Genomic DNA, 23,506 nt, shown 5'->3' with positions numbered 1-23,506 from the left:
TTCTATACATAGTATCATATGGAATATGATACTTATTTGATCCGACTTTTTAAATTGAGCATAATTCACTTGAGCTTTGTCTGTGTTGTACTCTGTACCAGTCTTTGAAGCCTTTCATCGCTACCCGTCTTTCCACGGTAAAGACCCTGCCCTCTGTATACACTCTGGCTGCAGGTTTCCCGGGAGCTACCGAGCAGTGGATCCATTACATTGATCATGAGGTTACTTCTCGTTTTCTGAAGAACAGCTGAGGCGCTAAGCACATAACATATGCAGACCATGAGATAGAACCATAGTGGAGTTTAGAAAACACACATCACATTCATGGTCTTAAAAATATGAAATTAGCCAGACAGGGCACGCCTTCATCCCAGCACTCGGGAGGCAGAGGCAGGTGGATCTCTGTGAGTTCAAGGCCAGCGTGGTCTACAGAGCGAATTCCAGGACAGTCACCCTGTCTCAAAAATAAAGTCAAGGGGAGATGCAAGAGGATGTTTGAGATATTCAGGAAAGGAGAAGCCATGTCCCGGCAGGTACATCTGAGAAGTTGTTTGGAAACCCTGGCATCTTGGCAGGTATCTGAAGGAAGGTTCTAGCAGGATATGTGCAGATGGGAGAGAAGGGCAGTGCCGTCACAGAGAAGACATGAGCCATGAACCGGCAGTGGGGAGTGGGAAGCAGTGACGGACGGAGCTGCTCTAGGTCCTCCCTCCTCGGCCTGCTGAAGGCTGCATCTTCTCCTTGTGGCTCCTAACACATCACCTCCCTAAGGACATGTTAACCCTGTGTTTGAACCCCCCCCTTTAATGAATATGAGCCATTGCCCTAGTGACCTCACGTAAATTTGGTGACCTTGAGTTGCTATGGGTCCTCTACCAAGTAAGGTCACCTTCTGAGATACTGGACTCAAATATCTATGGGGGTGGGGCACAATTTAAGTCCATACCAGCATGGTGGTGAGATTGGGCTTTGTTGCCCACGTGATGGGAAGTTGCCAGAGCCATGCTTCCAAATGTTCATTCAGGCAACATATATAAGATGAATTTGCCTTGGGGAGTGTGGGCAGGGGCGAGAGACACAGGGAGATGGGCAGGGGATTGGCCCAGGACTCCCAGGTAATGGGAGAACTGACCAAGTTAGAATGTGCTTGGCATGACAGGACACACCTGCAATCCTAGTGCTTGGGAAGCAGAGACAGGGACCAATACATATTTGACGGCGTTTTTAAAACTGCGTAGTGAGTTCTAGGCCAGCCAGTGCCATGTAGTGAGTTCCACTTCCTATGCTCCTCAGGAAATGAATGAATCAGAATGCAGATGGGGAGCCCAGGGCTGGGGTCAAGCTGTTCTGAATGTTTATTGGCTCACTGATCAGCTCTTAGCTGGGGTCTTGAGAGAAAGGACTATATGTTGCAAGGAAAGGGAAGTGGTTTCTGGATTGTGTGGTGTTTATGGAATGACTGCTTTTAAAATGGTGTATGTGTGTTGGCAGAAGCTAACTTTGAAGTCCAGGCTGACCCCTTATCTGTCTCCCACGTACCAGGACCATAGCTGTGTACTGTAGCCACACTGGGCTTCCTACATCGCTTTCAGCCGCATAGCATGTGACGTCCCTGCTTGCCACCTGCTAGCTGGGGTTAACCCCATCATGTGGCCGACTGAAACCATTATTATGGAAGGAACCTGTATTTTTAATTTTAGAGCAAATCTCTTTATTTACACACCAAATCGGTTGTATAGAAATTTCATTTGCGTGAACCTCTCGGAGCTGTTACCTAACTCTTTCGTATTTGGAAGGCAGAAGAGGGGTAATGTGAGTCTCAGTTTGTGTTCGTGGCAGCGGCATAGAGAAGTGTCCTGATTGCTCTGATGCAGCGACCTTTGGTGACATTGGAACAGGAAGAGCGTCTGATGTTTTAGGTGGCAGATTTTGTGTGTTTCTTGTGCATAGGGTTTCCAGATGGATAAAATTTTGCATATTGGATTCTGGTGACTCAAAGAATGACATGGAGTAAGCCTGGGTACCCTGGTACCTATCTTCTGGTATGGAGGCAGAATGTGTATTTTCCTTCTCTTGTTAAGACTTAAATGAACCGAGTTTGGCTTTTAATTATCAGATATAGAGACTTGTAGGCAGACGAGTTTTTCTTTCCCTCCCACCAGTTCCCAAATAACCAACACAGAGTTTCAATATTAATTATAAATGCTTGGGCGATAGCTCAGGCTTGTTACTAGCTAACTCTTATATTTTCAACGAACCCATATTTTTATCTACACTCTACTATGTGGCTCATGGCTTGTTACCTCATTTCATACACATCCTGCTTCTGGGTCTGTCTGGTGATTCCCAAGACTCCACCCTTTTTCCCAGCATCCCCCTAGTCTGGTTCTCCTGCCTAAACTTATCCAGCTCTTGTCCAGTCAGCTTCTTTATTAAACCAACCGCAGAGACATATATTCGCACAGTGGAAAGGACTGTTCCACAGGGACTGTTAATTCGAACAACTATCCTTGGCTTGTTGGATCTTTGGGTTCTACGGTAGGTCTCAGACCCACACTAAGTAGCTCTAGAAATAGTCCCCGTGCCTTCAAAGTCTCTAATAAGAGTCTAGTTCCCTGAGTCCCATCAGAGTGAGGATGCTGAAGGATATAGAGCATATCCCAGGTGTCCTTGGACTCCAGTGCCACCCTGCCATGAATCATGAGGAAAGCCTTTACTTACTTCTTTTCTATGGGCCCTCCCTCATTTCCCTCTCACTAAGAGTCTATAAAATTGGGTGGAAGAAATGGGTGCGGTGAGAAGGAGGAGGGGAGGGAGTGGGAGCTGGGATTGGTATGTAAAATGAAAAAAGATAGGTTTTTTTCTTTTAAAAATAAAACAAAATGATTCTTTTTATGTGTGTGCATAGATGTATGTGTCTGTATGCATACATGACCATGTCTACACATACATGTGGGAGCCAATGGTACATGTTGACAATTATTCTTCAATTGCTTCCCTCCTTTTCATGTTTTTAAACATATGCCTTTCATTGAATCTGATTGGCTACACTGGCCAGCAAGTCCCAGAAATCCCCGTGTCTCTGGTCTCCTCGCACTAGGATTAAAGGTGTGTGCTATTACACCAGTTGTTTTTGTAGAGGTGCTGGCGACCCAAGCTCAGCCATCATGCTTGCATGCCAGGTACTTCACTGGCTGAGTTGTCTCCCCAGCCCCTGAATTCTTTTTGTCTTGCTAAGCCGTGCCCTCCACCCTTGATACTTGTTATATACTTAGAACCTGGCGTGGAGGTCAGGCTGTGGCAGCATGCTTCAAAAGAAAAACCTGCTTTCTCGGCGGAGTGCCGGTGAGCCGAGAAGGGCGCCTCCTTGCTGTGTTACCTGCGGGTTCCTAGGCGGTGAGAAACGCCAGACTCCTCAGTTCTAAGGTCTCTATCCTTCTTCCCAGTGTGCTCAGGATTTAGAGAACAAATACAGGTGCTCTTGTGTTTTCAGTTCTTCAGTTCTAAGGTCTCCATCCTTCTTCCCAGTGTTCTCAGGACCTAGAGAACAAATACAGGTGCTCTTGTGTCTTTAGTTCTTAGATAATGAAGACATTGGCCCTCTTGTATCTACGGAGAACAGAGGAACCGCTTGTATCTTCAGAGACACTTCTTCAGTCTCTAGAATTACCATGCTGCTGAGTGATTGCCGCCAGGTTACAGGTGTGGCCTGAAGCTGTGCCACAGGTCAGGGACTTCACTGAAAGGCCCGGAAGTGTTTAGTGGTGGGATAGCACAGCCAAATCTTGTATAGTATCCACCATTCCAATGAAGTTTGAAAACCATGGATGGGGTGCCTTACGGAGAAGAGGATTGAGCTTTTGGACAGAGCTTACAAAGCCAGGAATCTGGGTCGAGTGAAACAGAATTTTGGAATTGTGGTGTTTTTGTAGGAGATCCCGGGTGTTTGCCACTACTGCCCACCACTCAAATAGAGGTCTTTTCTTTCTTTTTTTTTTTGAGACAGGGTTCCTCTGTAGCTTTGGTGCCTGTCCCAGAACTAGCTCTTGTAGACCAGGCTGGCCTCGAACTCCCAGAGATCCGCCTGCCTCTGCCTCCTGAGTGCTGAGATTAAAGGCGTGCGCCACCACCGCCCGGCTCTCTTTTTTCTTTTTTAAAAATGTTTTATTGAGCTCTACATTTTTCTCTGCTCCCCTCCCTGTGTCTCCCCTCCCCTTCAACCCTCTCCCATGGTCCTTATGCTCCCAGTTTACTCAGGAGATCTTGTCTTTTTTACTTCTCATGTAGATTAGATCTATGTAATTCTCTCTTAGTGTCCTCATTGTTGTCTAGGTTCTCTGGGAATGTGGTTTGTAGGCTGGTTTTCTTTGCTTTATGTTTAAAAACCACTTATGAGTGAGTACATGTGATAATTGTCTTTCTGTGTCTGGGTTACCTCACTCAAAATAATGTTTTCTAAATCCATTCATTTTCCTGCGAAATTCAAAATGTTATTTTTTCTGCTGTGTAGTACTCCATTGTGTAAATGTATCACATTTTCCTTATCCATTCTTTGGTCGAGGGGCATTTAGGTTGTTTCCAGGTTCTGGCTATGACAAACAAGGCTGCTATGAACATAGTTGAGCACATGTCCTTGTGGCACAATTGAGCATTCTTTGGATATATACCCAGAAGTGGTATTACTGGGTCTTGAGGAAGGTTGTTTCCTAATTTTCTGAGAAATCGCTACACTGACATCCAATAGAGGTTAAGTCAGCAAGATGACTCAGTGGGTAAAGGCACTTGCCACCAAGGCTGGCGTTAAGAGTTGGTGCCCAGACCCTACATGATGGTAAGAAAGACCCGCCTTGTGCAACTTGTCCTTTGACCGCCATACATTGTAGGCTTTAAGACTTAACAGGCAGGCACACCACCACCACCAACAACAACACACAACTAAAAATTAAATACTTCTTCAGTGGCTCCGAGTAGAAAGGCTGGGCTCATAGACCATGGGAAGCTGGGTCTGTGATGAATGCCTGCCTCCTGGCCCAGGCCAACAGATGTTCTCAAGGTCCACACTGTGGGAACACAAGGATGAGTTCATCAGGGAGGGACTGGGAGCTGCATTGCCTGTGATTCTTCTGCCAGGAATGGGGAAACAGAATGGAAAAGAATGAGAAACAGTGCAGTATAGATTGTGGCAAGAACTCCCAACAGAAACGGGCCTCCCATAGAGAGCTGGCTCAGGCTCAGCCTCCCTTCTCTTTCCCAACACCCAGTGACTTGATTTGGAGATGAATTTCCCAGAGTTAAGAAATGTGGCCTCCTTGGAACACAGCCTTAAGCTATAGTTAACTGCTGGATGTGGCCAGCATCAGATGACCTCATAAGCAGCACTTCTGAGTCTGCTCAGAAGGCAGGTCCCCATCTTTGAGCGAATCTAACGATAACAGCTCCTTTATCTGCTGCAGCTCCGTGGGGGCAGCCTCCCCACCGAGCCTCGGTGGTTTTCTTTAATCCTTCCTTTAGGAATGAAGATTGTACTTTTTTTTCCAGGATAATTAGAAATTGTGGGAGAAACCTACTCATTACTCCGCATGGTCAGGGCAAAATGCTGGTAGTGAGAAGGATTTGGGGGTTGAAATCAACCTTGCCCCTAAGTACATAAGGAAATTAATTCAGGAGGAAATAGAAACACCATCGGCTTATAATCATGGTTTCTCCGGTGATTGTATCCTTGTACTGGAACCGGACGGCCCTTCTAGAGGGACGTTTTCATTCTGAACACATTGTTTTGATCTAGGAGCTATTCCTTTCAAACACACACGAAACTCTCTTGTAATCTGACTTTAACTGAGGTTCATTAACCTGACATTTAGATTCATTATATCCAGTTTATATTTCAAAAAATATCGTGGCCTGGGCATTCTGGCTTTTTTAAAGTTTAGATGAATTTTCCTAAAAAGCCAAGTGATGTATTCCACATGTCTTTGCTCCCAGGTTAAGCTCTCCACGCAGTGAGCTGATCAAAAATGTGTAATGTAGCAGAAAAGATGAATATTTTGATTGCGAGTTTGTTCTTATGCTGTCAGAAGGGCCTTGACTTTGGAGTGGAGCCATGGAAGGAACCCAGAGATCAGATCCACCCCCTCATGTTCGTAGACCGTCTTTGGACATAGCCGTGGTGTAAAATGGCCATTTTTACTTTCAGTCAGACACGAGACTCAAGCAAGGAGTGTTTTGAAATCCCAAATTCTCAGTTTTTAAATCACTCCCAACTTCATGGCCTTCCTTGCCTGACTGCATTTGCTTTTGGCAGCGGATTAATAAACAGAAAAAGCTCATTTATTTATCTACTCACTGACCAAAAAAAAAACCTCACAAAAATAAGAAAAATATGCCAGTGGTTTCTAGAAAAATCAGTCCACTGTTTGGTCAGTTTTTTTTTAATGAGACCAATTTTTAATTTTTAATGAGACCAATGAGAAAGTGAACTGCTTGTAAAAAAAAAAAACGGGAAGGGCATTTGGACACACCCCGCAACGTGGAAGAACTATGGGGGCGTGGAAAAGTCAGACAAGTGCTCTGTCCCGTGTGTGTGAGGGACCGAGACTCAGGACTCACAGAGGAAGTGACTGCCAAGGCTACAGAACAGGGAGGGCCCGGAGTTGGTGTTCAGTGGTTACATGCAGGGTTCCCATTTAGGAAGATAAGGGCTCGGAGGTGGACACTGTCAGTGTGCTAGGCACCACAGAGTCACTCATGTAAAGATGGTTACAATGGGATGGGCAAGCTCAGGGGTGGAACATTTGCTGGGATGCATGATGCTCTGGGTTTGAGTCCCCAGGACTAATAAGTACATGAAATTTAGCATCTTAACATTTACTTCAATATTCATGTCATATGTATTTTAGTGCAATTTTATTTCGAAAGCTGTGAACTGCTAGCTGGGTGATGGGGGGTGCACACCTTTCATCCCAGCACTCAGGAGGCAGAGGCAGGAGGATCTCTGAGTGTGAGGCCAGCCTGGTCTCCAGAGTGAGTTCCAGGACAGCCAGGGCTACACGGAGAAACCCTGTCTCAAAAAAATAAAACAAGCAAGCAAAACATAAACCATTGGCTGAGACATGGCTCAATTAGTAGGGTTTGCTTATCATGCACAAAGGCCCACGTTCAGTTCACCAGCACCACACACAAAATTAGGCGTGATGGTGTATGTTTGTGATCTCAACACCGAGAAGGTCGAGGCTGGAGGGTTATTAGCAGTTTAAGGTCATGCTCAGCTACATGGTGGATGGAGTGAGGTCAAAGGGGAAAGCGTTCCTTTTCTAGGACGCTCTGGGATGAGTCATTGTGTGTGGTTCCTTTTTCCATCCTCCCAGACTCACACCAGCCATCAGTACTGGACAGAGCAAATGAAGCCAGCAAAGTTGGCTCCAGGTTTGGGAAGGTCGGTGAATGGAAAGGAAAGAACTTACTAGAAAGTGTGGTCTCTGGAAAAGTCCCAGGCTGAAGTGTATTCCCATGGGGGACTGGGCTTTTGATCTATGCCATGTTTTAGTAAATAAAATATAGGTAAACGTCAAATGCACCATGTGGATGGTCCCTTAACAGCAGCCAGTGGTCCTCTTCCGGAAGCTTCTGTTTGTGTCTACATGGTGTGTTGTACATGCTGTCTGCTCACGAGCCTCCTGGGCTCAGAAAGGAGGGTTTGATGGGATCAGAGATCTAGGTCTAACAGAATCTCGCTTATTTCTACCACAGCAAGCTCTGTCTGGTGGGTTTTCTGTGCTAACATTTATGCTGTTGGGTACTTGGAAGGTGGCTGTTGGAATTAAATATTTAATTTTATTTAGTGTAACTTAAGTAGCTTGGTGCGGCTGGTGGGCACCTTGGACAGCACAGCCCGGGGGCATCCTTGGGTGTGTGGCCCCTGTGGTTCATACTGAGCCCAGAGGCAGGCTGCTCCGTTTAACTCCGAGAAGACTGAAGAAGTCTCGGCTGCTTAGACCAGAGGAAATGATGGTCACACAAACTTTGACAAACTTACTACTTTTGTTTGATTAGTCAACTGTTGATGGAATCAGTGGTTAACAATTGTTAATTGACTTCCTGCAATAGGACACTCTGCGTTTAGGAATGATGATTTAGACAGTGAGATACTATTCAGCCTTGAAAAGAAATGTTCAGACTGGAATGTAGCTCAGTCACAGACCGCCCGCCTATCATATGGAAATCTGTCAAGCCACAAAAAGCCAGGAGGAACTAGAAACGGCCTTCATTGCAAAAGGAGGCAGGCTGCGAAGCCCAGAACCCTGTGGTTACGGCTATGAGACATTCCAGCGAAACGAGGGAGAAAGTAAAGACCGGAGTCCCTCCAGGGAGGTGGAAGAGGAAGGATAAGTAGCCAGGGGACTTTTAGGGTAGTAAAACTGCACTATGAGACACTGTGTCTCATACAGGCAACTATGTGTTTGCTCCAACCCGCAAATGCACAGCACCAAGTGTGAAATCCCTGTGTGAACCAGGGGCTGCGTGGTGGTGGTGGTATGTGTGTGTGCCTAGTGAGAACCAGGGACTGCAGGGATGGCGGTGTGTGTGTGCGCCCAGTGTGAACCAGGGGCTGGGGTGTTGGCAGTGTGTGTGTGTCCAGTGTGAACCAGGGGCTGGGGTGGTGGTGGTATGTGTGTGCCCAGTGTGAACCAGGGGCTGGGGTGGTGGTGGTGTGTGTGCCCGCCCAGTGTAAACCAGGGGCTGGGGTGTTGGCTGTGTGTGTCCAGTGTGAACCAGGGGCTGGGGCGGTGGTAGTATGTATATGCCCAGTGTGAACCAGGAGCTGCGGTGGTGTTGGCGGTGTGTGTCCAGTGTGAACCAGGGGCTGGGGCGGTGGTAGTATGTATATGCCCAGTGTGAACAAGAGACTGGGGTAGTGGTGGTGGTAGTGTGTATATACCCAGTGTGAACCAGGGACTGGGGTGGTGGTAGTGTGTATATGCCCAGTGTGAACCAGGGCCTGGGGTGTTGAAACCCCAGTGTGAACGAGGAGCTGGGGTGGTGGTGTGTGTATATGCCCAGTGTGAACCAGGAGCTGGGGTGGTGGTGTGTGTATATGCCCAGTGTGAACCAGGAGCTGGGGTGGTGGTGTGTGTGTCTGCAGGTTCTTTAACTGAAATAAATGCCTGCCTCAGTTGTAGACATGGCTCCTTCATACATACAGGGTGCTGACATGGCCCCAACTGGGCGAGACTGGGAGGGGAAGCCAGGCTGTGACCCGAGTTAGCCCAGCAGCCTTGTGCTCACTGCCTTGACTGTCCCTCGGCTGTTTCCTTGGCGTGGTTGCCCTACCCTGGGGATGTTAGCTAGCTGTCTCGTCAGCAGTTTGTGAACTCTTCCCATTGTAAGCACAGCTGTCACGTGGGGACACTAAACCATTTGAGCTCTGCTTCTCTCCCTAGTGCTCAAGGGCCCTGGCTACCAAGGAGGTGGGTGGGTTTCCTGAAGGAGGAGATGGAGCCTGGGTCTGGGGCTCCCGAACTCAGCTGCCTTCATCTCTGCTCGGGGAGTTCTGAAATGTACATGAGGTAAAAGCCTTGACTACTCTTGTCCGGTGCGTGGGAAGAAACACATTTTCATGCCAGTGAGTAATTCTGTCGCTAAGTCACACACCCCTGAAAGTTTGTAAAAGTCTGCACTTTTCTGTGTGCTGAGGGCTCCTGGATATTGTAGTGGCTCCTCCCAGCCTCTGGAGCCTCTTATGTTAGTGAGAACCCCACTTCAGGGGAGAAAAGTACAACAGGTTTATGGAGTTGGCTGGATCCTCTGTTGTGTTGTGCCCCTGAAGGCCCCTCACCCAGACCTAGGGACCCTCTACCAAGGCCCAGGGTCACCTAGGGACCTGTCACTTAATGTAGAGGAAAATTCCCCTGTGGTTTCCTGCGTCTGAAGGTGGCTGCCTGACCCTTTCCAGTTGCTGCCGCCTGGTGCAGTGACCTCCTGTTCACAGCTTGAGCTGTTTTCAGGCAGTCAACCCGAAGGGCACCACCAGACCCCTGCGACGACTAACTGGGGCCAGGTGGGTGTGGATCTTGCTGTCAGAGCAGGGTGGGAACTCAGGACTCTGCTGAGCGATGGTGAGCCCCACCCTTCCTTTACGTGAGCCTACGGGAGAGCAAGCCCTTCCTCACCCTCCAGCTCCTGGCTCAGGGAAGGCTCTAGAGGGGAAGGTGGGGATGCAGCCTACCACACTCCTCTCCTCAGAGGGCTGTAGTCAGCTGGGTGCAGCCGTATCTGGAGGGTTTTCTGCAGACTGTCATCTCTTGGCAGACCCCCACAAAACACATTTTCACATTCCATTCGAATGCTCAGAGGAGCAGAGTCTCTTCTGAGGTTACACATTCTTCTAGCGTGATGCTCTGCTTGAGTATGTAAGATGTGCAGGGCAATTGTCCCCCTGTGGGCAGGGATTCCAGGAGTGTGGGGGTGGGAGGGAGCCCACGACTGGCGTCTACCTGGACCGGAGAAGATGCTCAAGCATGCGTCTGCTGTGCGGGGAGTTCAGATCCTTTCTCCCAGGGATTTAGCGCTCTCTGGACTATTTCCATGTGGAGCCCTGATTTGAGCTGAGAATCTGCCAGAGAGTGACGGACTGGCTGTTAATGAATGCTGGGAGACTGTGTGTGGCACAGAAGGACCCAGAAGTTTCCATTCTAACCACTGAGAATGAACTTGGGCAGCTCACTTTACCTCTCAAATCTCTGTTTTTTTTTTGTTTTTTTGTTTTTTTTTTGCTTGTGATAGAGGGTAAAAATAAGTAATTTTTTTTTAATTAAAAAAGAGCCAATGTGGGCTGGAGAGATGGCTCAGTGGTTAAGAGCATTGCCTGTTCTTCCAAAGGTCCTGAGTTCAAATCCCAGCAACCACATGGTGGCTCACAACCATCTGTAATGAGGTCTGATGCCCTCTTCTGGCCTGCAGACAGAATATTGTATATATAATAAATATAAATAAATATAAAAAAGAGCCAATGTGATTCTTTCTTAATGCCTAAGACTATGTTTATCTTTCTCCCTTTTGGAATATGTATGTATGAGTGTGTATATGTATATGTGAGTATGTATGTGTCTCTGTGTGCATGTATGTGAGTATGAGTCTGTGTGTGTCTGTCTGTGTGTCTAGTGAGTGTGTGTGTGTGTGTGATACATATGTGTATGTCTGTGTGGTACGTATCCATGTGTGAGTATACTGTGTGTGGTCTATGTATTTATAGCATATATGCATGTGTGAGTGAAAAATGTCTGTGTGATTGTATTTTGATGTGTGCGTTAGTATATGTCGGTGTATATTAGCATATATGTGTGTTTGAGCATATATATATGAACGAGTCTCTGTGTGTATGCATGTGTTCTTGTGTGTATGTGTGCATGAGCATGTACGCGCGCGCGCGCGCGCGCGCGCGCGCGTGTGTGTGTGTGTGTGTGTGTACATACATGTGGATGTCAAAGGGAGAAGTGCTGAGTTGTTTGTTCTCTTCCTCCCTGTGGGTCCCTGAGGTGACACTCGGGTCATGCTCAGTGGCAGGTGCCTTTATTCATTGAACCATGTCATTGGCCCAACCAATGACACCCTGAAGAGTCTGGGAAAGAATCTGCCTGCTCTGAGCTGTCCCCACTGCCCACCATGACCACCCTTGGTTTTGCTTTTGCTTTAATTTCCCAGGCTTCCTCTTTGATTTTCCCTGGAGAGATTTTCTCAGGAGCATCTCGAGCGTACACTCGAGACCCACCTCCGGCCCATTCCAGGCTGCCTCTTAGGTGCAGCCGTGTGGCCACATTCCTTGGACTACAGGCCAGGGAAGCGGGACAGCTGAGCAGAAGCCTTCATGGGGGCTCAGTGTTGAGATTCTCACTCTCGGAGAAGATGGAAGACTGTCCCCTAGGAACATAACTGAGTGCACGGCTTCCAAGCTGGTGCTTAACCTGGAGTTGCTTGGCTGAGCCCCGCAACCCCGAGACACAAGTGTTCATTCCGAGGTCCCCACAGCAACCCCGAGGGAGTGATGCAGAGCCCGTTTCTCTCTGGAAACTGGACCCCAGAGAAGTCCTGCTGCTTGCGCTAGTGTGGAAAGGGAAAGTGAAGAGGGTTGAGAGAAGATGGCCCCAGGTCAGAAACCGGAAGCAGGGTTGAGTGTGGGCGGGCTTTCCTGTGCGGTTGGGCTTTTTGTCTGTGATGTGAGCAGAAGCCTGGCTGAATCCCTTGTCTCTGGCCGTCATGTGCGCCTGCCAAGCTGGATTGTCAGTGTCCCAGGCCCAGAAGTGGGTCCAGAGTATTTTACGGCTCCCTGGAAAGGTCTCTGATATCTATTATTATTGTTGTTTTCCAAATCAAATCTCGAATCTCAAGTCCCTGCTAGGCAAGGGCTGCCCCCCTGAGCTACACTCCCACTCCTGGCACTGGGGCTCTAAGCAAGGCCCCAGCGCCTGTTAGGCAGCTTTCAAGGAGAGAAGGCTTTGACTTAAGGTTCAGAGGTTGGTACCAATACTTGCTGGCCCCGTTGCTTTGGGGCCTGAGGTAAGGCAGCAGACCTGTGTGCAAGACGAATGGGCAGGGTGAAAGTTTCAGTGTCCCCTTCAAGGACACCCCCAATAACCTAACCCTTCCCACTAGGTCCCACCTCCTAAATATTCTCCCACAGGCTGGTGATCAAACCTTTGTCACACGGGCTTAGGGACCATTCATTTGAACCATAGCAGCTTCCAAATTTCTGTCCTTGGAAATGTGGGCTAAGACATCTTTATCAAAGATTGTGAACCACTGACAAAACTTCACAGGGGAAGAAGATGCGGAACTATGGCGACTCGCGGGGGGTGGGGTGGGGGAGGGGCGGGGGAGCAGTGGCTTCAGAGAGGTTTCTTGAAACCACAAAGCTAAAGAGCTGTGACATGTAGAACAGAGGTAACGGGAAAGCTCACTTTGACGTCTGGGAAGTGTCTGTGAACAGAGGTTGTGGGGATGGGTTGTCATCCCGAATCTAAATCTGGGAAGTGTCTGTGAACAGAGGTTGTGGGGATGGGTTGTCACCCCGAATCTAAGCTATGAAAGACTAGGTCTTATAGCATCACCTGCAATCTCCGCACTCGGGGGGTTGAGGTAGGAGGACTGCAGGTTGGGGGACAGTGTGGACTACATAGCAAGACAAACCCCAAACCATCCATCAAGCCAACGTCAAACAATAAAGAGAAGGGAGGGCTCCAAATGACCGAATTAATGGAAGGATTTGCTCTGACTCTGTCAGAGATCCGGTCTGTGGCTGCTTAGAGCCACACTCTTGCACAGAGCGCACTGTCAGCGAGAACACGTGACAGAGGAGGGTCGTACCCAGTGGGCAGGAGGTAGGATGGGCGTGGAGAGAAGCAGCAGGGTTACACTACTCCCAAGTGCCCACCTCCTCCAGCTAGGCCCCACCTAAGGCAGGCCTTCGGAACCACACAAAATAGTACCGCCATTTAAAAACAGAACCTGTGTAGGACACGCCACATCATCGCGAGGTCCAGCAGGGGAGGGCTGGAGACGCTCCTATAGCGGTCACTAACATGAGACCCCATCCTCTCTGTCTTCAGGTATCGGGTGAACTTCAGGCCCAGATTCGTCACTAGGTACAAGACAGTGACGCAGTTGGAATGGAGATGCTGTCCTGGTTTTAGAGGAGCAGACTGCCAAGAAAGTCCCAAAGACCCCCTGAAGACCCCGCGGCCCCCACCTCCTCGACCAAGAAACAACCTGAAGAAAGCCACAGGTAATGTCTCATTGGTGCCCTGTTGTATGTGGTCACCTTTGATGTTGCTGGTGTAAATGGCAGGGTCTATGACGGACCCTTGAACAAAGGTATCTGAAGGAGCAGGGACAGTAGGGTGGGACACTTCTTTGCAAAGAAATTGCTTCCTTTGGGCCACTTGTCAAACACTTCCTGTATTCTTGTCTAAATCTAAAGAAGTTAAGATTCTGTTTTTTAAAGTAGGTAGATTAGCCAGGGGTATTGCACATCTGGGATGCAGTGATCATGGACAGTCTGGGGCCAGCCTGGGCTACACAGTGAGATTCTGTCTCAATAAGCAAATGAATCAAAATGAATAAAATAAAATAGACTGATCCCTCTCTGTCTGGATGAGCTGTTTGCAGAGCTAAGACAAAGTCAGAATTCTCATGTGCCTGAATTCTCTCACGTGTCAGGATTCACTCACATGTAAAGATTCTCTCACGTGTAAAGATTCTCTTGCGTGTCAGGATTCCCTCACATGTCAGGATTCTCTCTATGTTGCTTGCCTTTGCGCTAAAGCATCAGAAAGACAGGATAAACTTCTATGGGTAACTGTTTTCCTTTTTTACTGTGTTTGACTTTATTTCCCCCTCTTTTTAATTTCAAAGAAATGAGACCAATTCTTTCCTGTGAAATTAAATGTTTAAATTGCTGTTGGTTTTTATTTTTCCCATGAGATGTTTTACATTTTAAAATAGTAATTTGTCAAAATATCTTTTGTAAAGTAATTTGTTAAGTAAATTTCATTACCAAAACAATGTACATAAATTAGGGAGTAGTTATAAAACATAGGAAAATATGTTTTTTGACTTTATGTTTTTTTTTTTTAAAGATAGGGTTTCTGTGAGTAGCCCTAGCTGTCCTGGAACTTGCTCTGTAGACCTGGCTAGCCTGAACTCACAGAGATCCACCTGCCTCTGCCTCCCAAGTCCTGGGATTAAAGATATGTGCCACCACGCATTTTGTTGTTGTTTTTTAACCTTAAATAGTACGTTTTTAGAGACTGAATGTGCTCACGATACACAAGGCAATGAATGACCTCATCTAGCACAGAACGTGGAGTGGTGGCTGCATTAAGTAGTACCCTAATCATTAAGTTAGTACGTTAGAGCCCTGGAATGTAGTCATGTTAATAACCAAAGTGGAGTGCCTTTGGTCAACACCTCTCCGCTTCCCCCAACCCCAGACCCCGGTACTCACCACTCCTGTGCCTGTGAGTTTGACTATTTAGAGTCCACGCAGAGGGACGGTCCCATGTGTTTTCTTTTCTGTGCCTAGGTTACAGTACCCTCACGCAATACCATCTAGGTTATCTGCCACATGGGGCTAGACTTTCTTTATTCTTTGTTTAATGTTCGTGTGTGTGTGTGTGTGTGTGTGTGTGTGTGTGTGTGTGTATGAGAAAGAGAGAGAGAGAGAATCTGTCTGTCTGTCTGTCTGTCTCCCTGTGTGTTGTACATGTTTAAAGAGGCCAGAGAAGGCATAGGATCTCTTGGTTATGAGTTGGAGATATTTGTGAACTGTCCTTTGTGGGAGCTGGGAACTGAACTTGGGTCCTCTCCGTTCTTAACCTCTAAGTCATCTCTCTCCAGCTCTGTATCTGAACATCGTTACTATGGTAGCTGAATTTCAATAAGATGCCTATTGTGGAGTTTCATGCCTGTAATCTCAGCATGTGGGAGGCAGAGGCAGTAGGACTGTGAGTTCAAGGACCCTGTCTAAAACAACGCCTGCCCGGGAAATATTTCTTGACCTTCTCTTTCTGGCAGGCTGGATATCGGCTACTTGGGGAAACATAACACAAGGAAGACACAGTTTCCAGCTCATTTGAGATAGTGTTAGGCCGTCATGGCAGGGCCTGTGAGGGACACTCTGGGTGATGGGAAGTAAGGGCATGCTGAATCCTGACCATTTGTCTAGGGTCAGGTTCTATTTATCAAAGTTTAAACATGTGTGTAGCTTCACAGTCGGTTTTATGAGGACTAGAGGCAAGGAGAGTGATGACATTTTTCACTGCCTCGGAGGTAATTTACTGTCAATGCTTTTTGTTTTTCTTCCTGTGCTAAGGACTGAACCCAGGGCCTTGATGGTGGGAAGCATGTGCTCTACTCCTGAGCCGTGTCTCTGGCTCATGTGAGCACTCGCTGAGTCTAGGATTTACCTCCTTATCTGGTGTCTTCTCCTTATGGGAGGTGAAGTTGCCACTCCCTTTTGTCCACGGCACAGCTGTGTTTTCCAGTTACACCATGTGGTTTGCACCATCAATATTCACGGATTAGGATGTAGTAACCATAGAATTTTATATCTGTGCCCCACAGTGCACTATGGATTGCTTAGAGTTAATGATTGTATGTCTTTCTCCTTTGCTTGGTTTTCGATGCTCTTATCCCTCCTACATCATCCCAAACTCTTCTCTGGTTATCTTTATGTCTTCTGCTCCATCAGGCACAGCAGCAGATACCCTGGCTGAAGAGATTCTTCAGGAATCTTCTCACCCACCCCACTGTGACCAGACCTCCTCCTCCTGTCACCCTGGCGTCAGAACTCTCCTCTCTGAGCTGGAATCTGGTTCATTTCTTCATCTGGCTTGAACACAGCCTCCAGTTGCTGTTTTTTTTCTTTCTTTTCCCCCTTTAAGATAAGGTCTCAGATAGCCCAGGCTAGCCTCAAACTTGCTATGTAGCTAAGAATAGCCTTGAACCTCTGGTCCTCCTATGTCTGTCTCCCAAGGGTTTACAGCCTCAAGCCAGGTGTTGCAAATAAGCCCAGGGCTTTGTTGCATACAGGGCAAGCAGTCTACCGCTGAGCTACAAATATCCCTACCCTCCAGGATGTCCACGAAGAGATTATATGGGGGTGAACTTTGGTTTTGCATATATATAACATATGTGTATTTGTGTGTATGTGTGTGTGTGTATTTGCAGAAGTGGAGGCACATAATTTTTTTCTCAGAATTTTTAAGACAGTGCTTAGTTTTCCTGTGGGTTTCAATATTACTGTTACCCAGTCTGAAAATTCTTGATTACATTTTTTTTATGCTTTGGGGGTGGTCTTTGTCCCTCCCTTTTTAATTGCCATATTGATGGGATGTTACACAAAAGGGAAGAGAATGTTTATTTCCTAGCCGCTCACTAGAAGGCGAAGCACACTTGCAACCCAATAGTTGGACGGCTTCAAGAGAAGCGTTGGAAGTTTGAGGCCAGTGTGGTTTACACAGTGAGCCCATGTCTCGAGAACAAATGCTTGCTTCTCACTTTGTGGTGTCATTCATTTCCTGGCTTTAGGGAGTACAGTACGTACGTGGAAGCATTAATCTAATTCATCTTAATCTATAAAAACCAGGAGCCAGATATCGGGGCAAAGACCTGGACGATCAGAGAACCAGAAGCAGTTGCTGGTTGCTCCTTTTCTCTTCCGGTATCCAAGAAAAAAAAGCCTGAGATCCCGGCTACTCCCCTCCCCATCACTTTCTGTTTCCATCTCCGGAGTGCTGGGATTAAAGGCATGTGCCACCACTGTCTGGCCTCTACGGTTAACTAGTGCCTTGCTCCGCCCTCTGGTCTCTAGGCAAGCTTTATTTGTCAGAACACAAACAAAACGTCACACAAGTATAACTCCCGAAAGATTGCATTTTTTTTTTTTTTGGTGGTGGCAGGGTTTGAGACAGGGTCTCACTGTGATCAATTGGCTGATCTGGAACTTCCTATATAGACCAGGCTGGCTTAGAATTCAGAGTTCTCTTGCTTCTGCCTCTCAGTGCTGAGATGCTAAGTGTGCACCGCCATACCCAGACGCCCTTGTGTCTTATTTTGTTTTGTTTCCTTTGCTCAAAAACAGCATTTAGTTAGTTTAGTGATTCTGAATATTACTTCCCCCCAAGTATCTTTATTTATTTATTTATTTTTAATTTAACTTCTTTATTGATTCTTTGAAAGTTTCACATTATGTACCCCGATTCCGTTCACCTCCTGGTTCCCCAAAGGGAGCAAAACAGAGCAAGCAAGCAAACAAAAACAAGAGTAAAACAAGATAAACCTCTTCTCTTCTTCATCTTTCCTGCCTCTCCAGCACCTCTCCATTCGTCCTGGTGCTATTGGGGACCTCCGTGTGTCACACAATCAGTTTTACTAGCAAATGTTCATGCAGTGAGTCACTGGTCTGGTTTCTGCTACCATCACTGGATTCTCACCAGAACTCCTCCGGGATGCCCCGTGGCTGCCCCTGAGTCATGAAGATCCTGTAGATATCGTTCCACAGGACTGGTCCCTTCACGACCTCCAAATGGGGTCGTCGTTAGGGTGGGCCAACCCAAGACCAGGGTGTGGACCTGGGTGGCAGTTGAACTGGTCAGTCCGGGTCCCAGGGCCACCCAGCCCAGGCGAGGGGGCAGAGTCAGCTCCCCTACACCTTTGCCCCTCAGGTTTGGTTCACCTTGGCCTGTGGTGAGGGATGGGGCCGTCTCTCCTGAGTATAGGGGCCAGCTCTTTTTCTAGTGTCTTAAGATAGAATAAAAATTCCAATGTGTTCTTCATAGTTCTCTTCCGGAAAGCACTTGCTTAGGAGTTTGGAGATTAGGTTTTAAGTCTTATTTTCCTGCTAAGTGGATTTTAATAACTAAAAGCTGCTTGCTGTTGCGAGACAAGAGACAAGACGAGATAAGGAACATGAAGCCAAAATGCCACAGCGCTCTGGATTCCAGGATCTTTCGTTGTTAGGCACACATGCATTGTATGTGGTTGCGTCCTTGTTGTTGGGTTGCTTCCTTTCCGTGCCAGGTCTGCCAGTGAGGACCTTATCTAGAGTTCCTCTTCCGCCTCCTCTGCTTGCCATCCAGGGTGTGGCCGCTTTGCTTCTCACTCTTTATTCCGTTGCCATGGGTTTCTGGAGCGTCTGTCTTTTCTTTCTTGTTTAACTTCGTGCTTTCTCTATCCATGTCATCCGATTTCTAACTTAGTGCCCTCTCTCGACGATGTCATTGCACTTCGGGATTCAATACTGTGGCTATTATTCATCTTTCAGATCGTTTTCCTGGGTTCTTTTTCTCAGTGTAAGATTATTAGATGTTTATATTTTCCTCCTTTTTTTTTTTGTGCTGGGGATTGAACCTAAGACTTCACACATGCTAGGAAAACATCTCTTTTTGCATTTAGTATCCATTATCTTCACAACAAGGGCAAACAAGACCCTTTTAGCATAAGGATGCTAAGCAAAGAGAAAAGAAGATTTTCTGGAGGTGTTTTGAGGAAACCTCAACTATGGGATGCTGGTGCCCACATGTTGGATCTCTCTGGCATGCTTTGTGGCATCTTAGCACCAGCTGTCAGCAGTGGGGTATCTACAGCTCACTGGGCATGATACAGTCACATGACACAGTAGATGTTATGATATGATATATGATATGGTGGCATCAGAGTGACAGACATCACGGATTATCTTGCTTCCTGTGCATACTTTTCAGCAGAGGAAGGCAGTGTAGCTCCCAGAGTTAGACACAAACAGTAAATAGCAAAACCAAAGTAGAAAGGAGGTCTGCTTGTCTCCGAACCTGTTCTCTGCCCCAGAAGTGCTTGGAGTCAGGGAGGCTACCACGGAAGCCTTCAGGATCTCCTCCAGGCACCTTGCAGAAACTGGCCATTCAAGTCCTGCTCTTTCTTTCAGATACTGATCCAAGCCACGTCTCACAGCCTAAGGAAACTCTGTCGCCAACGGATACAGCAGAACCGGACCCGGCAGCAGATCCAAAGCAAGGTCCTCCGGAACTTAAGCAAACCAAAGTCCAGGCGCTGGAGGAAAAGGTTGTGCGGCTCACCAGGATGGTGCTGGACCTCCAGTCCTCCATGGTAGGGCTGAAGGAGAACCTCAGACACACCATCCAAGATGATGGCAGCAAAGGGCCAGCCCCGTGGCTCCCACAGCCGACCCCTGACGGCGCCTTTGCCGGAGACGCAGAGCCGAGCCAGCTGCCGGGCCTCCTCAGCAGCAAGGACTCTGGCATGAAGGACATCCAGTCTGAGCTGGCTGAAGTCAAAGACACACTGAAGACCAAGAGCGATAAGCTGGAGGAGCTGGACGGCAAGGTAAAAGGCTACGAAGGGCAGCTCAAGCAGCTGCAGGAGGCGGCCCAGGGCCCCACAGTCACCATGACAACCAATGAGCTGTACCAGGCCTACGTGGACAGCAAGATAGATGCCCTGAGGGAAGAGCTCATGGAAGGCATGGACCGGAAGCTGGCCGACCTGAAGAACACGTGTGAGTACAAGCTGGTGGGCCTGCAGGAGCAGTGTGATGAGTACGGCAGCAGCTACCTGGGGGTGGTAGACCTGATTGCGGAGAAGGAGGCGAGCCTGAAAAAAGACATCGCCGACCTTCGAGCCCGGCTGCCGGATCCCTCAGCCCAACCGAGGTGCTGTGACAGTCAAAAGAATGGTGACTTTGGCCAACAGATCAAGACATTAGATCAGAAGATCGAGAGAGTCGCTGAGGCTACCAGGATGCTGAATGGGCGGCTGGACAATGAGTTTGACCGCCTCTCCGGTCCGGAATCAGATGTGGACTTCGATGCAAGATGGACCGAGCTGGACGCGAGGATCAACGTGACGGAGAAGAACGCAGAAGAGCATTGCTTTTACATCGAGGAGACCCTTCGGGGGGCCATCAGTGGTGAGGTAGGTGACTTGCGGCAGCTTCTCAATCAGAAGATTCACTCCCTGGAGGACCGTCTGGGGATCGTTCTGCAGGTGGCCAACGGCTCAGAGGTGGAGCTGACACCAGCGGACCCTGCCTTGCCAGGGCAGCCAGGGGCAGGGAATGCGCAGATCCTCGTGGAGCTGAGTCGCCTGAAGGACAAAGTTCAAGTGGTTGAGGACACCTGTCTGCAGAGCTTGCCTCATGGGATAGATGGCAGTTTGCCGAGCGGAGAGGACCTCACACACGTCAGCCTGAGCCTTTTGGAATCCCTCAACGATACGATGTACAGGAAGTTCCAAGAAACAGGTCGCAGCATTCAAAGACTTCGAGAGGACTTCAGCTCTCTCCACTCTCAGCTGAATCCCTCGGAATGTAAGGGGACTTGTTCGCAGAGCAGAATGAGCGACAGCAGAGCCGGTGACAGTGCCGAAGCAAGTGGGTTTACCAAGACTGGGGAGCAAGAGAGGACAGTGGGGACCGTCCCGTCTCCTGGTGCCCCGTGCTGCGGCCAGCTGGAGGAGCTCTGGCAGAAGCTGCAGAGCCGAGTGCTGGCTGAGCTGGACAGCTGCAAGGAGAGTGCTCACGGGGTTCAGAGTGGGGTGTCTGCGATGGAGAGCAGAGTGTCTCAGCTGGAGCAGACCTGCAGCAGGCTAGATGCCATCTCCGGGGGTCTGCAGAGGATCAAGGAGGGGCTGGGCAAGCACGTGAGCAGTCTGTGGAACTGCATCCGGCAGATGAACGGGACTCTCAGGTCACACTCCAGAGACATCTCTGGCCTCAAGAACTCTGTGCAGCAATTCTACAGCCACGTTTTCCAGATATCTACAGACTTGCAAGATCTGGTGAAGTTCCAGCCATCAGCAAGTAAGTGGATTGGCAGCCCCATTCCGGTACTGCGCGTGTGGCTCGTGGCAGAGCTGTGCCAGCCTTTCAGACGGTTGGGGAATTAACTACGTCAGTGCTTCACCAAATACGATCCATAGGTCAGTGACAGCTTGTGGATCGGAAGCAACATGCCTAGTGAGAATATCAGCCAGCCTGGGGATGCAGAGTGAGGCCCCGAGTTCAATTCCCAGCACCACCTCAAGGGAGGTTGTAATGAGCTGCGGACTGCATTCCTGCCGCCCAGCTCCTGGCCGCCTAGCTAGCTTATGCCCCGAAATAACAACACACAAACTGTATTCATTTAAGCACTGCTTGGCCCATTAGATCCAGCCTCTTATTGGCTAACTCTTGATTAACCCATTTTTAATAATCTGTGTAGCACTACGAGGTGGTGGCTTACCAGGAAAGATTCAGCATGTCTGACCTGGTGGCTGGCTCCATAGCATCTGACCCAGAGAGGAGAGGCATGGCGATTGCCTCACTTCCCTCTTCCTCCCAGCATTCTGTTCTGTCTACTCCGCCTATCTAAGCTGCTGTCCTATCAAAGGCCAAGCAGTTTCTTTATTAATTAACCAATGAAAGCAACAGATAGATAAAAGACCCACCTACATCAGGAGGTGGAGTTATGGTGGCTAGAACTTGGGAGGTGAAGGCAGGAAGATCAGAAGTTTAAGGCCAATCTAGGTATTATGAGACCCTGTCTCAAAAGAAACACACACACTCACTCACATGCTTACGTACACACCCTACATGCATGTTTATGTGTGAGCACACACACATAAACACACTCACATGTTTAAGGCAAACTTAGGCTATGTGAAACCCTGTCTCAAAAGAAACACACATGAACACACACTTGCATGCACTCACACTCACACACACGCTCACAGACATAGCCCTCATGTGCACACACTCACACATGCATGCTTACACTCTCACATGCACACGCACTCACACATAGGCTCCCACATGGACCCCTGCACATACATGCACGTACCCCAGGCATTTACAATACAGTATAACTTCATGGCAGCATTTAGGCACATGGTCTGTGTGCTTTATAAAGAGTCAGCCTGTAACACACTGAAAGTAGGAAAGAAAATCTGATTCACCACAGACAGATGGCGAAGAAGTGATCTGTGCTGCGTGCTCCCGGCGGGGTGAGGGGACCCCGCAAAGAGAACCGGGGCAGTGTCACCTCTGCCTGCGCCAAGAGAATCCCCTCCTCATTAACCCATTTATCTCTCATTTGTATTGTTATTGTCTTTGTCACCACCGTTTCCCTTTCCTGATCCAGTACAGTTGCGGCAGATAGGGTGACGCTGTGTCATGTTCACAGATACATACAGGACCGTGACCGAGTGCGGTGTGAGGGCAGGCTTGGAGCAGGTTGAAAGCCCCGTACTTCTGTCACCTAGGAAGCTCAGCCATGGTGCCAAAAGCAGCGCCTACTGCAGTGTAGACACCCAGCAAATGCGTAAATGGCCGAGTGACAGTCTCTTGATAGTTTTGAGGAATGTATTTCATAGCGAAAGTTTTGCTTTAAGACAAACACATAATCCTCGAAGGATAAAGATGCTTTCTTCTGATCTTCTCTTGTCTACAGCCCAGGAACAAGCCAGAACTTTCTAGTCCTAGTTGGGGTCACTGTTGCTATGATGGAACACCGTGACAAAGTCACTCGGGGAGGAAAGAGGTTATTTGGCTTACACTTCACTGTTCAGCATCGAAGGCAGTCAGGACAGGAAGTCAAACAGGGCAGGAACCTGGAGGCAGGAGCTGATGCAGAGGCCATGGAGGAGTTCTACTGACTGGCTTGCTCAGCCTGTTTTCTTATAGAAGCCAGGACCACCAGCCCAGGGGTGGTCCCACCCACAATGTGCTAGGCTCTCCCACACTACTAGTTAAGAAAATGACTTACAGGTCTGCCTACACTTTCAATCTTATGGAGGTACCCCCTTTAATTAAACATAGATTCTTTTTTAAAAAAATATTTATTTAATTATTATGTATACAATATTCTATCTGTGTGTATGCCTGCAGGCCAGAAGAGGGCACCAGACCTCTTTACAGATGGTTGTGAGTCACCATGTGGTGGCTGGGAATTGAACTCAGGACCTTTGGAAGAGCAGGCAGTGC

The 23,506-nt window shown here is 48.2% G+C and overlaps 1 protein-coding gene across 2 annotated transcripts in view; it reads left to right on the top strand.

The window, feature by feature from the left end:
• Positions 1-23,506, top strand: part of Emilin2 (elastin microfibril interfacer 2) — a 57,559-nt gene that overhangs the window by 14,325 nt on the left and 19,728 nt on the right. For both annotated transcript variants that reach the window (XM_075956216.1, XM_075956215.1), the window contains exons 3-4: positions 13,599-13,774; positions 19,454-21,346. In XM_075956216.1, coding sequence (XP_075812331.1) covers positions 13,599-13,774; positions 19,454-21,346 — 2,069 coding nt within the window. The remainder of the gene's footprint in view (positions 1-13,598; positions 13,775-19,453; positions 21,347-23,506) is intronic.

This window comes from Microtus pennsylvanicus, chromosome 22, assembly GCF_037038515.1.
Source record: "Microtus pennsylvanicus isolate mMicPen1 chromosome 22, mMicPen1.hap1, whole genome shotgun sequence".
Classification (NCBI taxonomy): Eukaryota; Metazoa; Chordata; class Mammalia; order Rodentia; family Cricetidae; genus Microtus; species Microtus pennsylvanicus.
The sequence above is the reverse complement of the archived record's forward strand: the minus strand, read 5'-3'. Positions and strand labels throughout refer to the sequence as shown.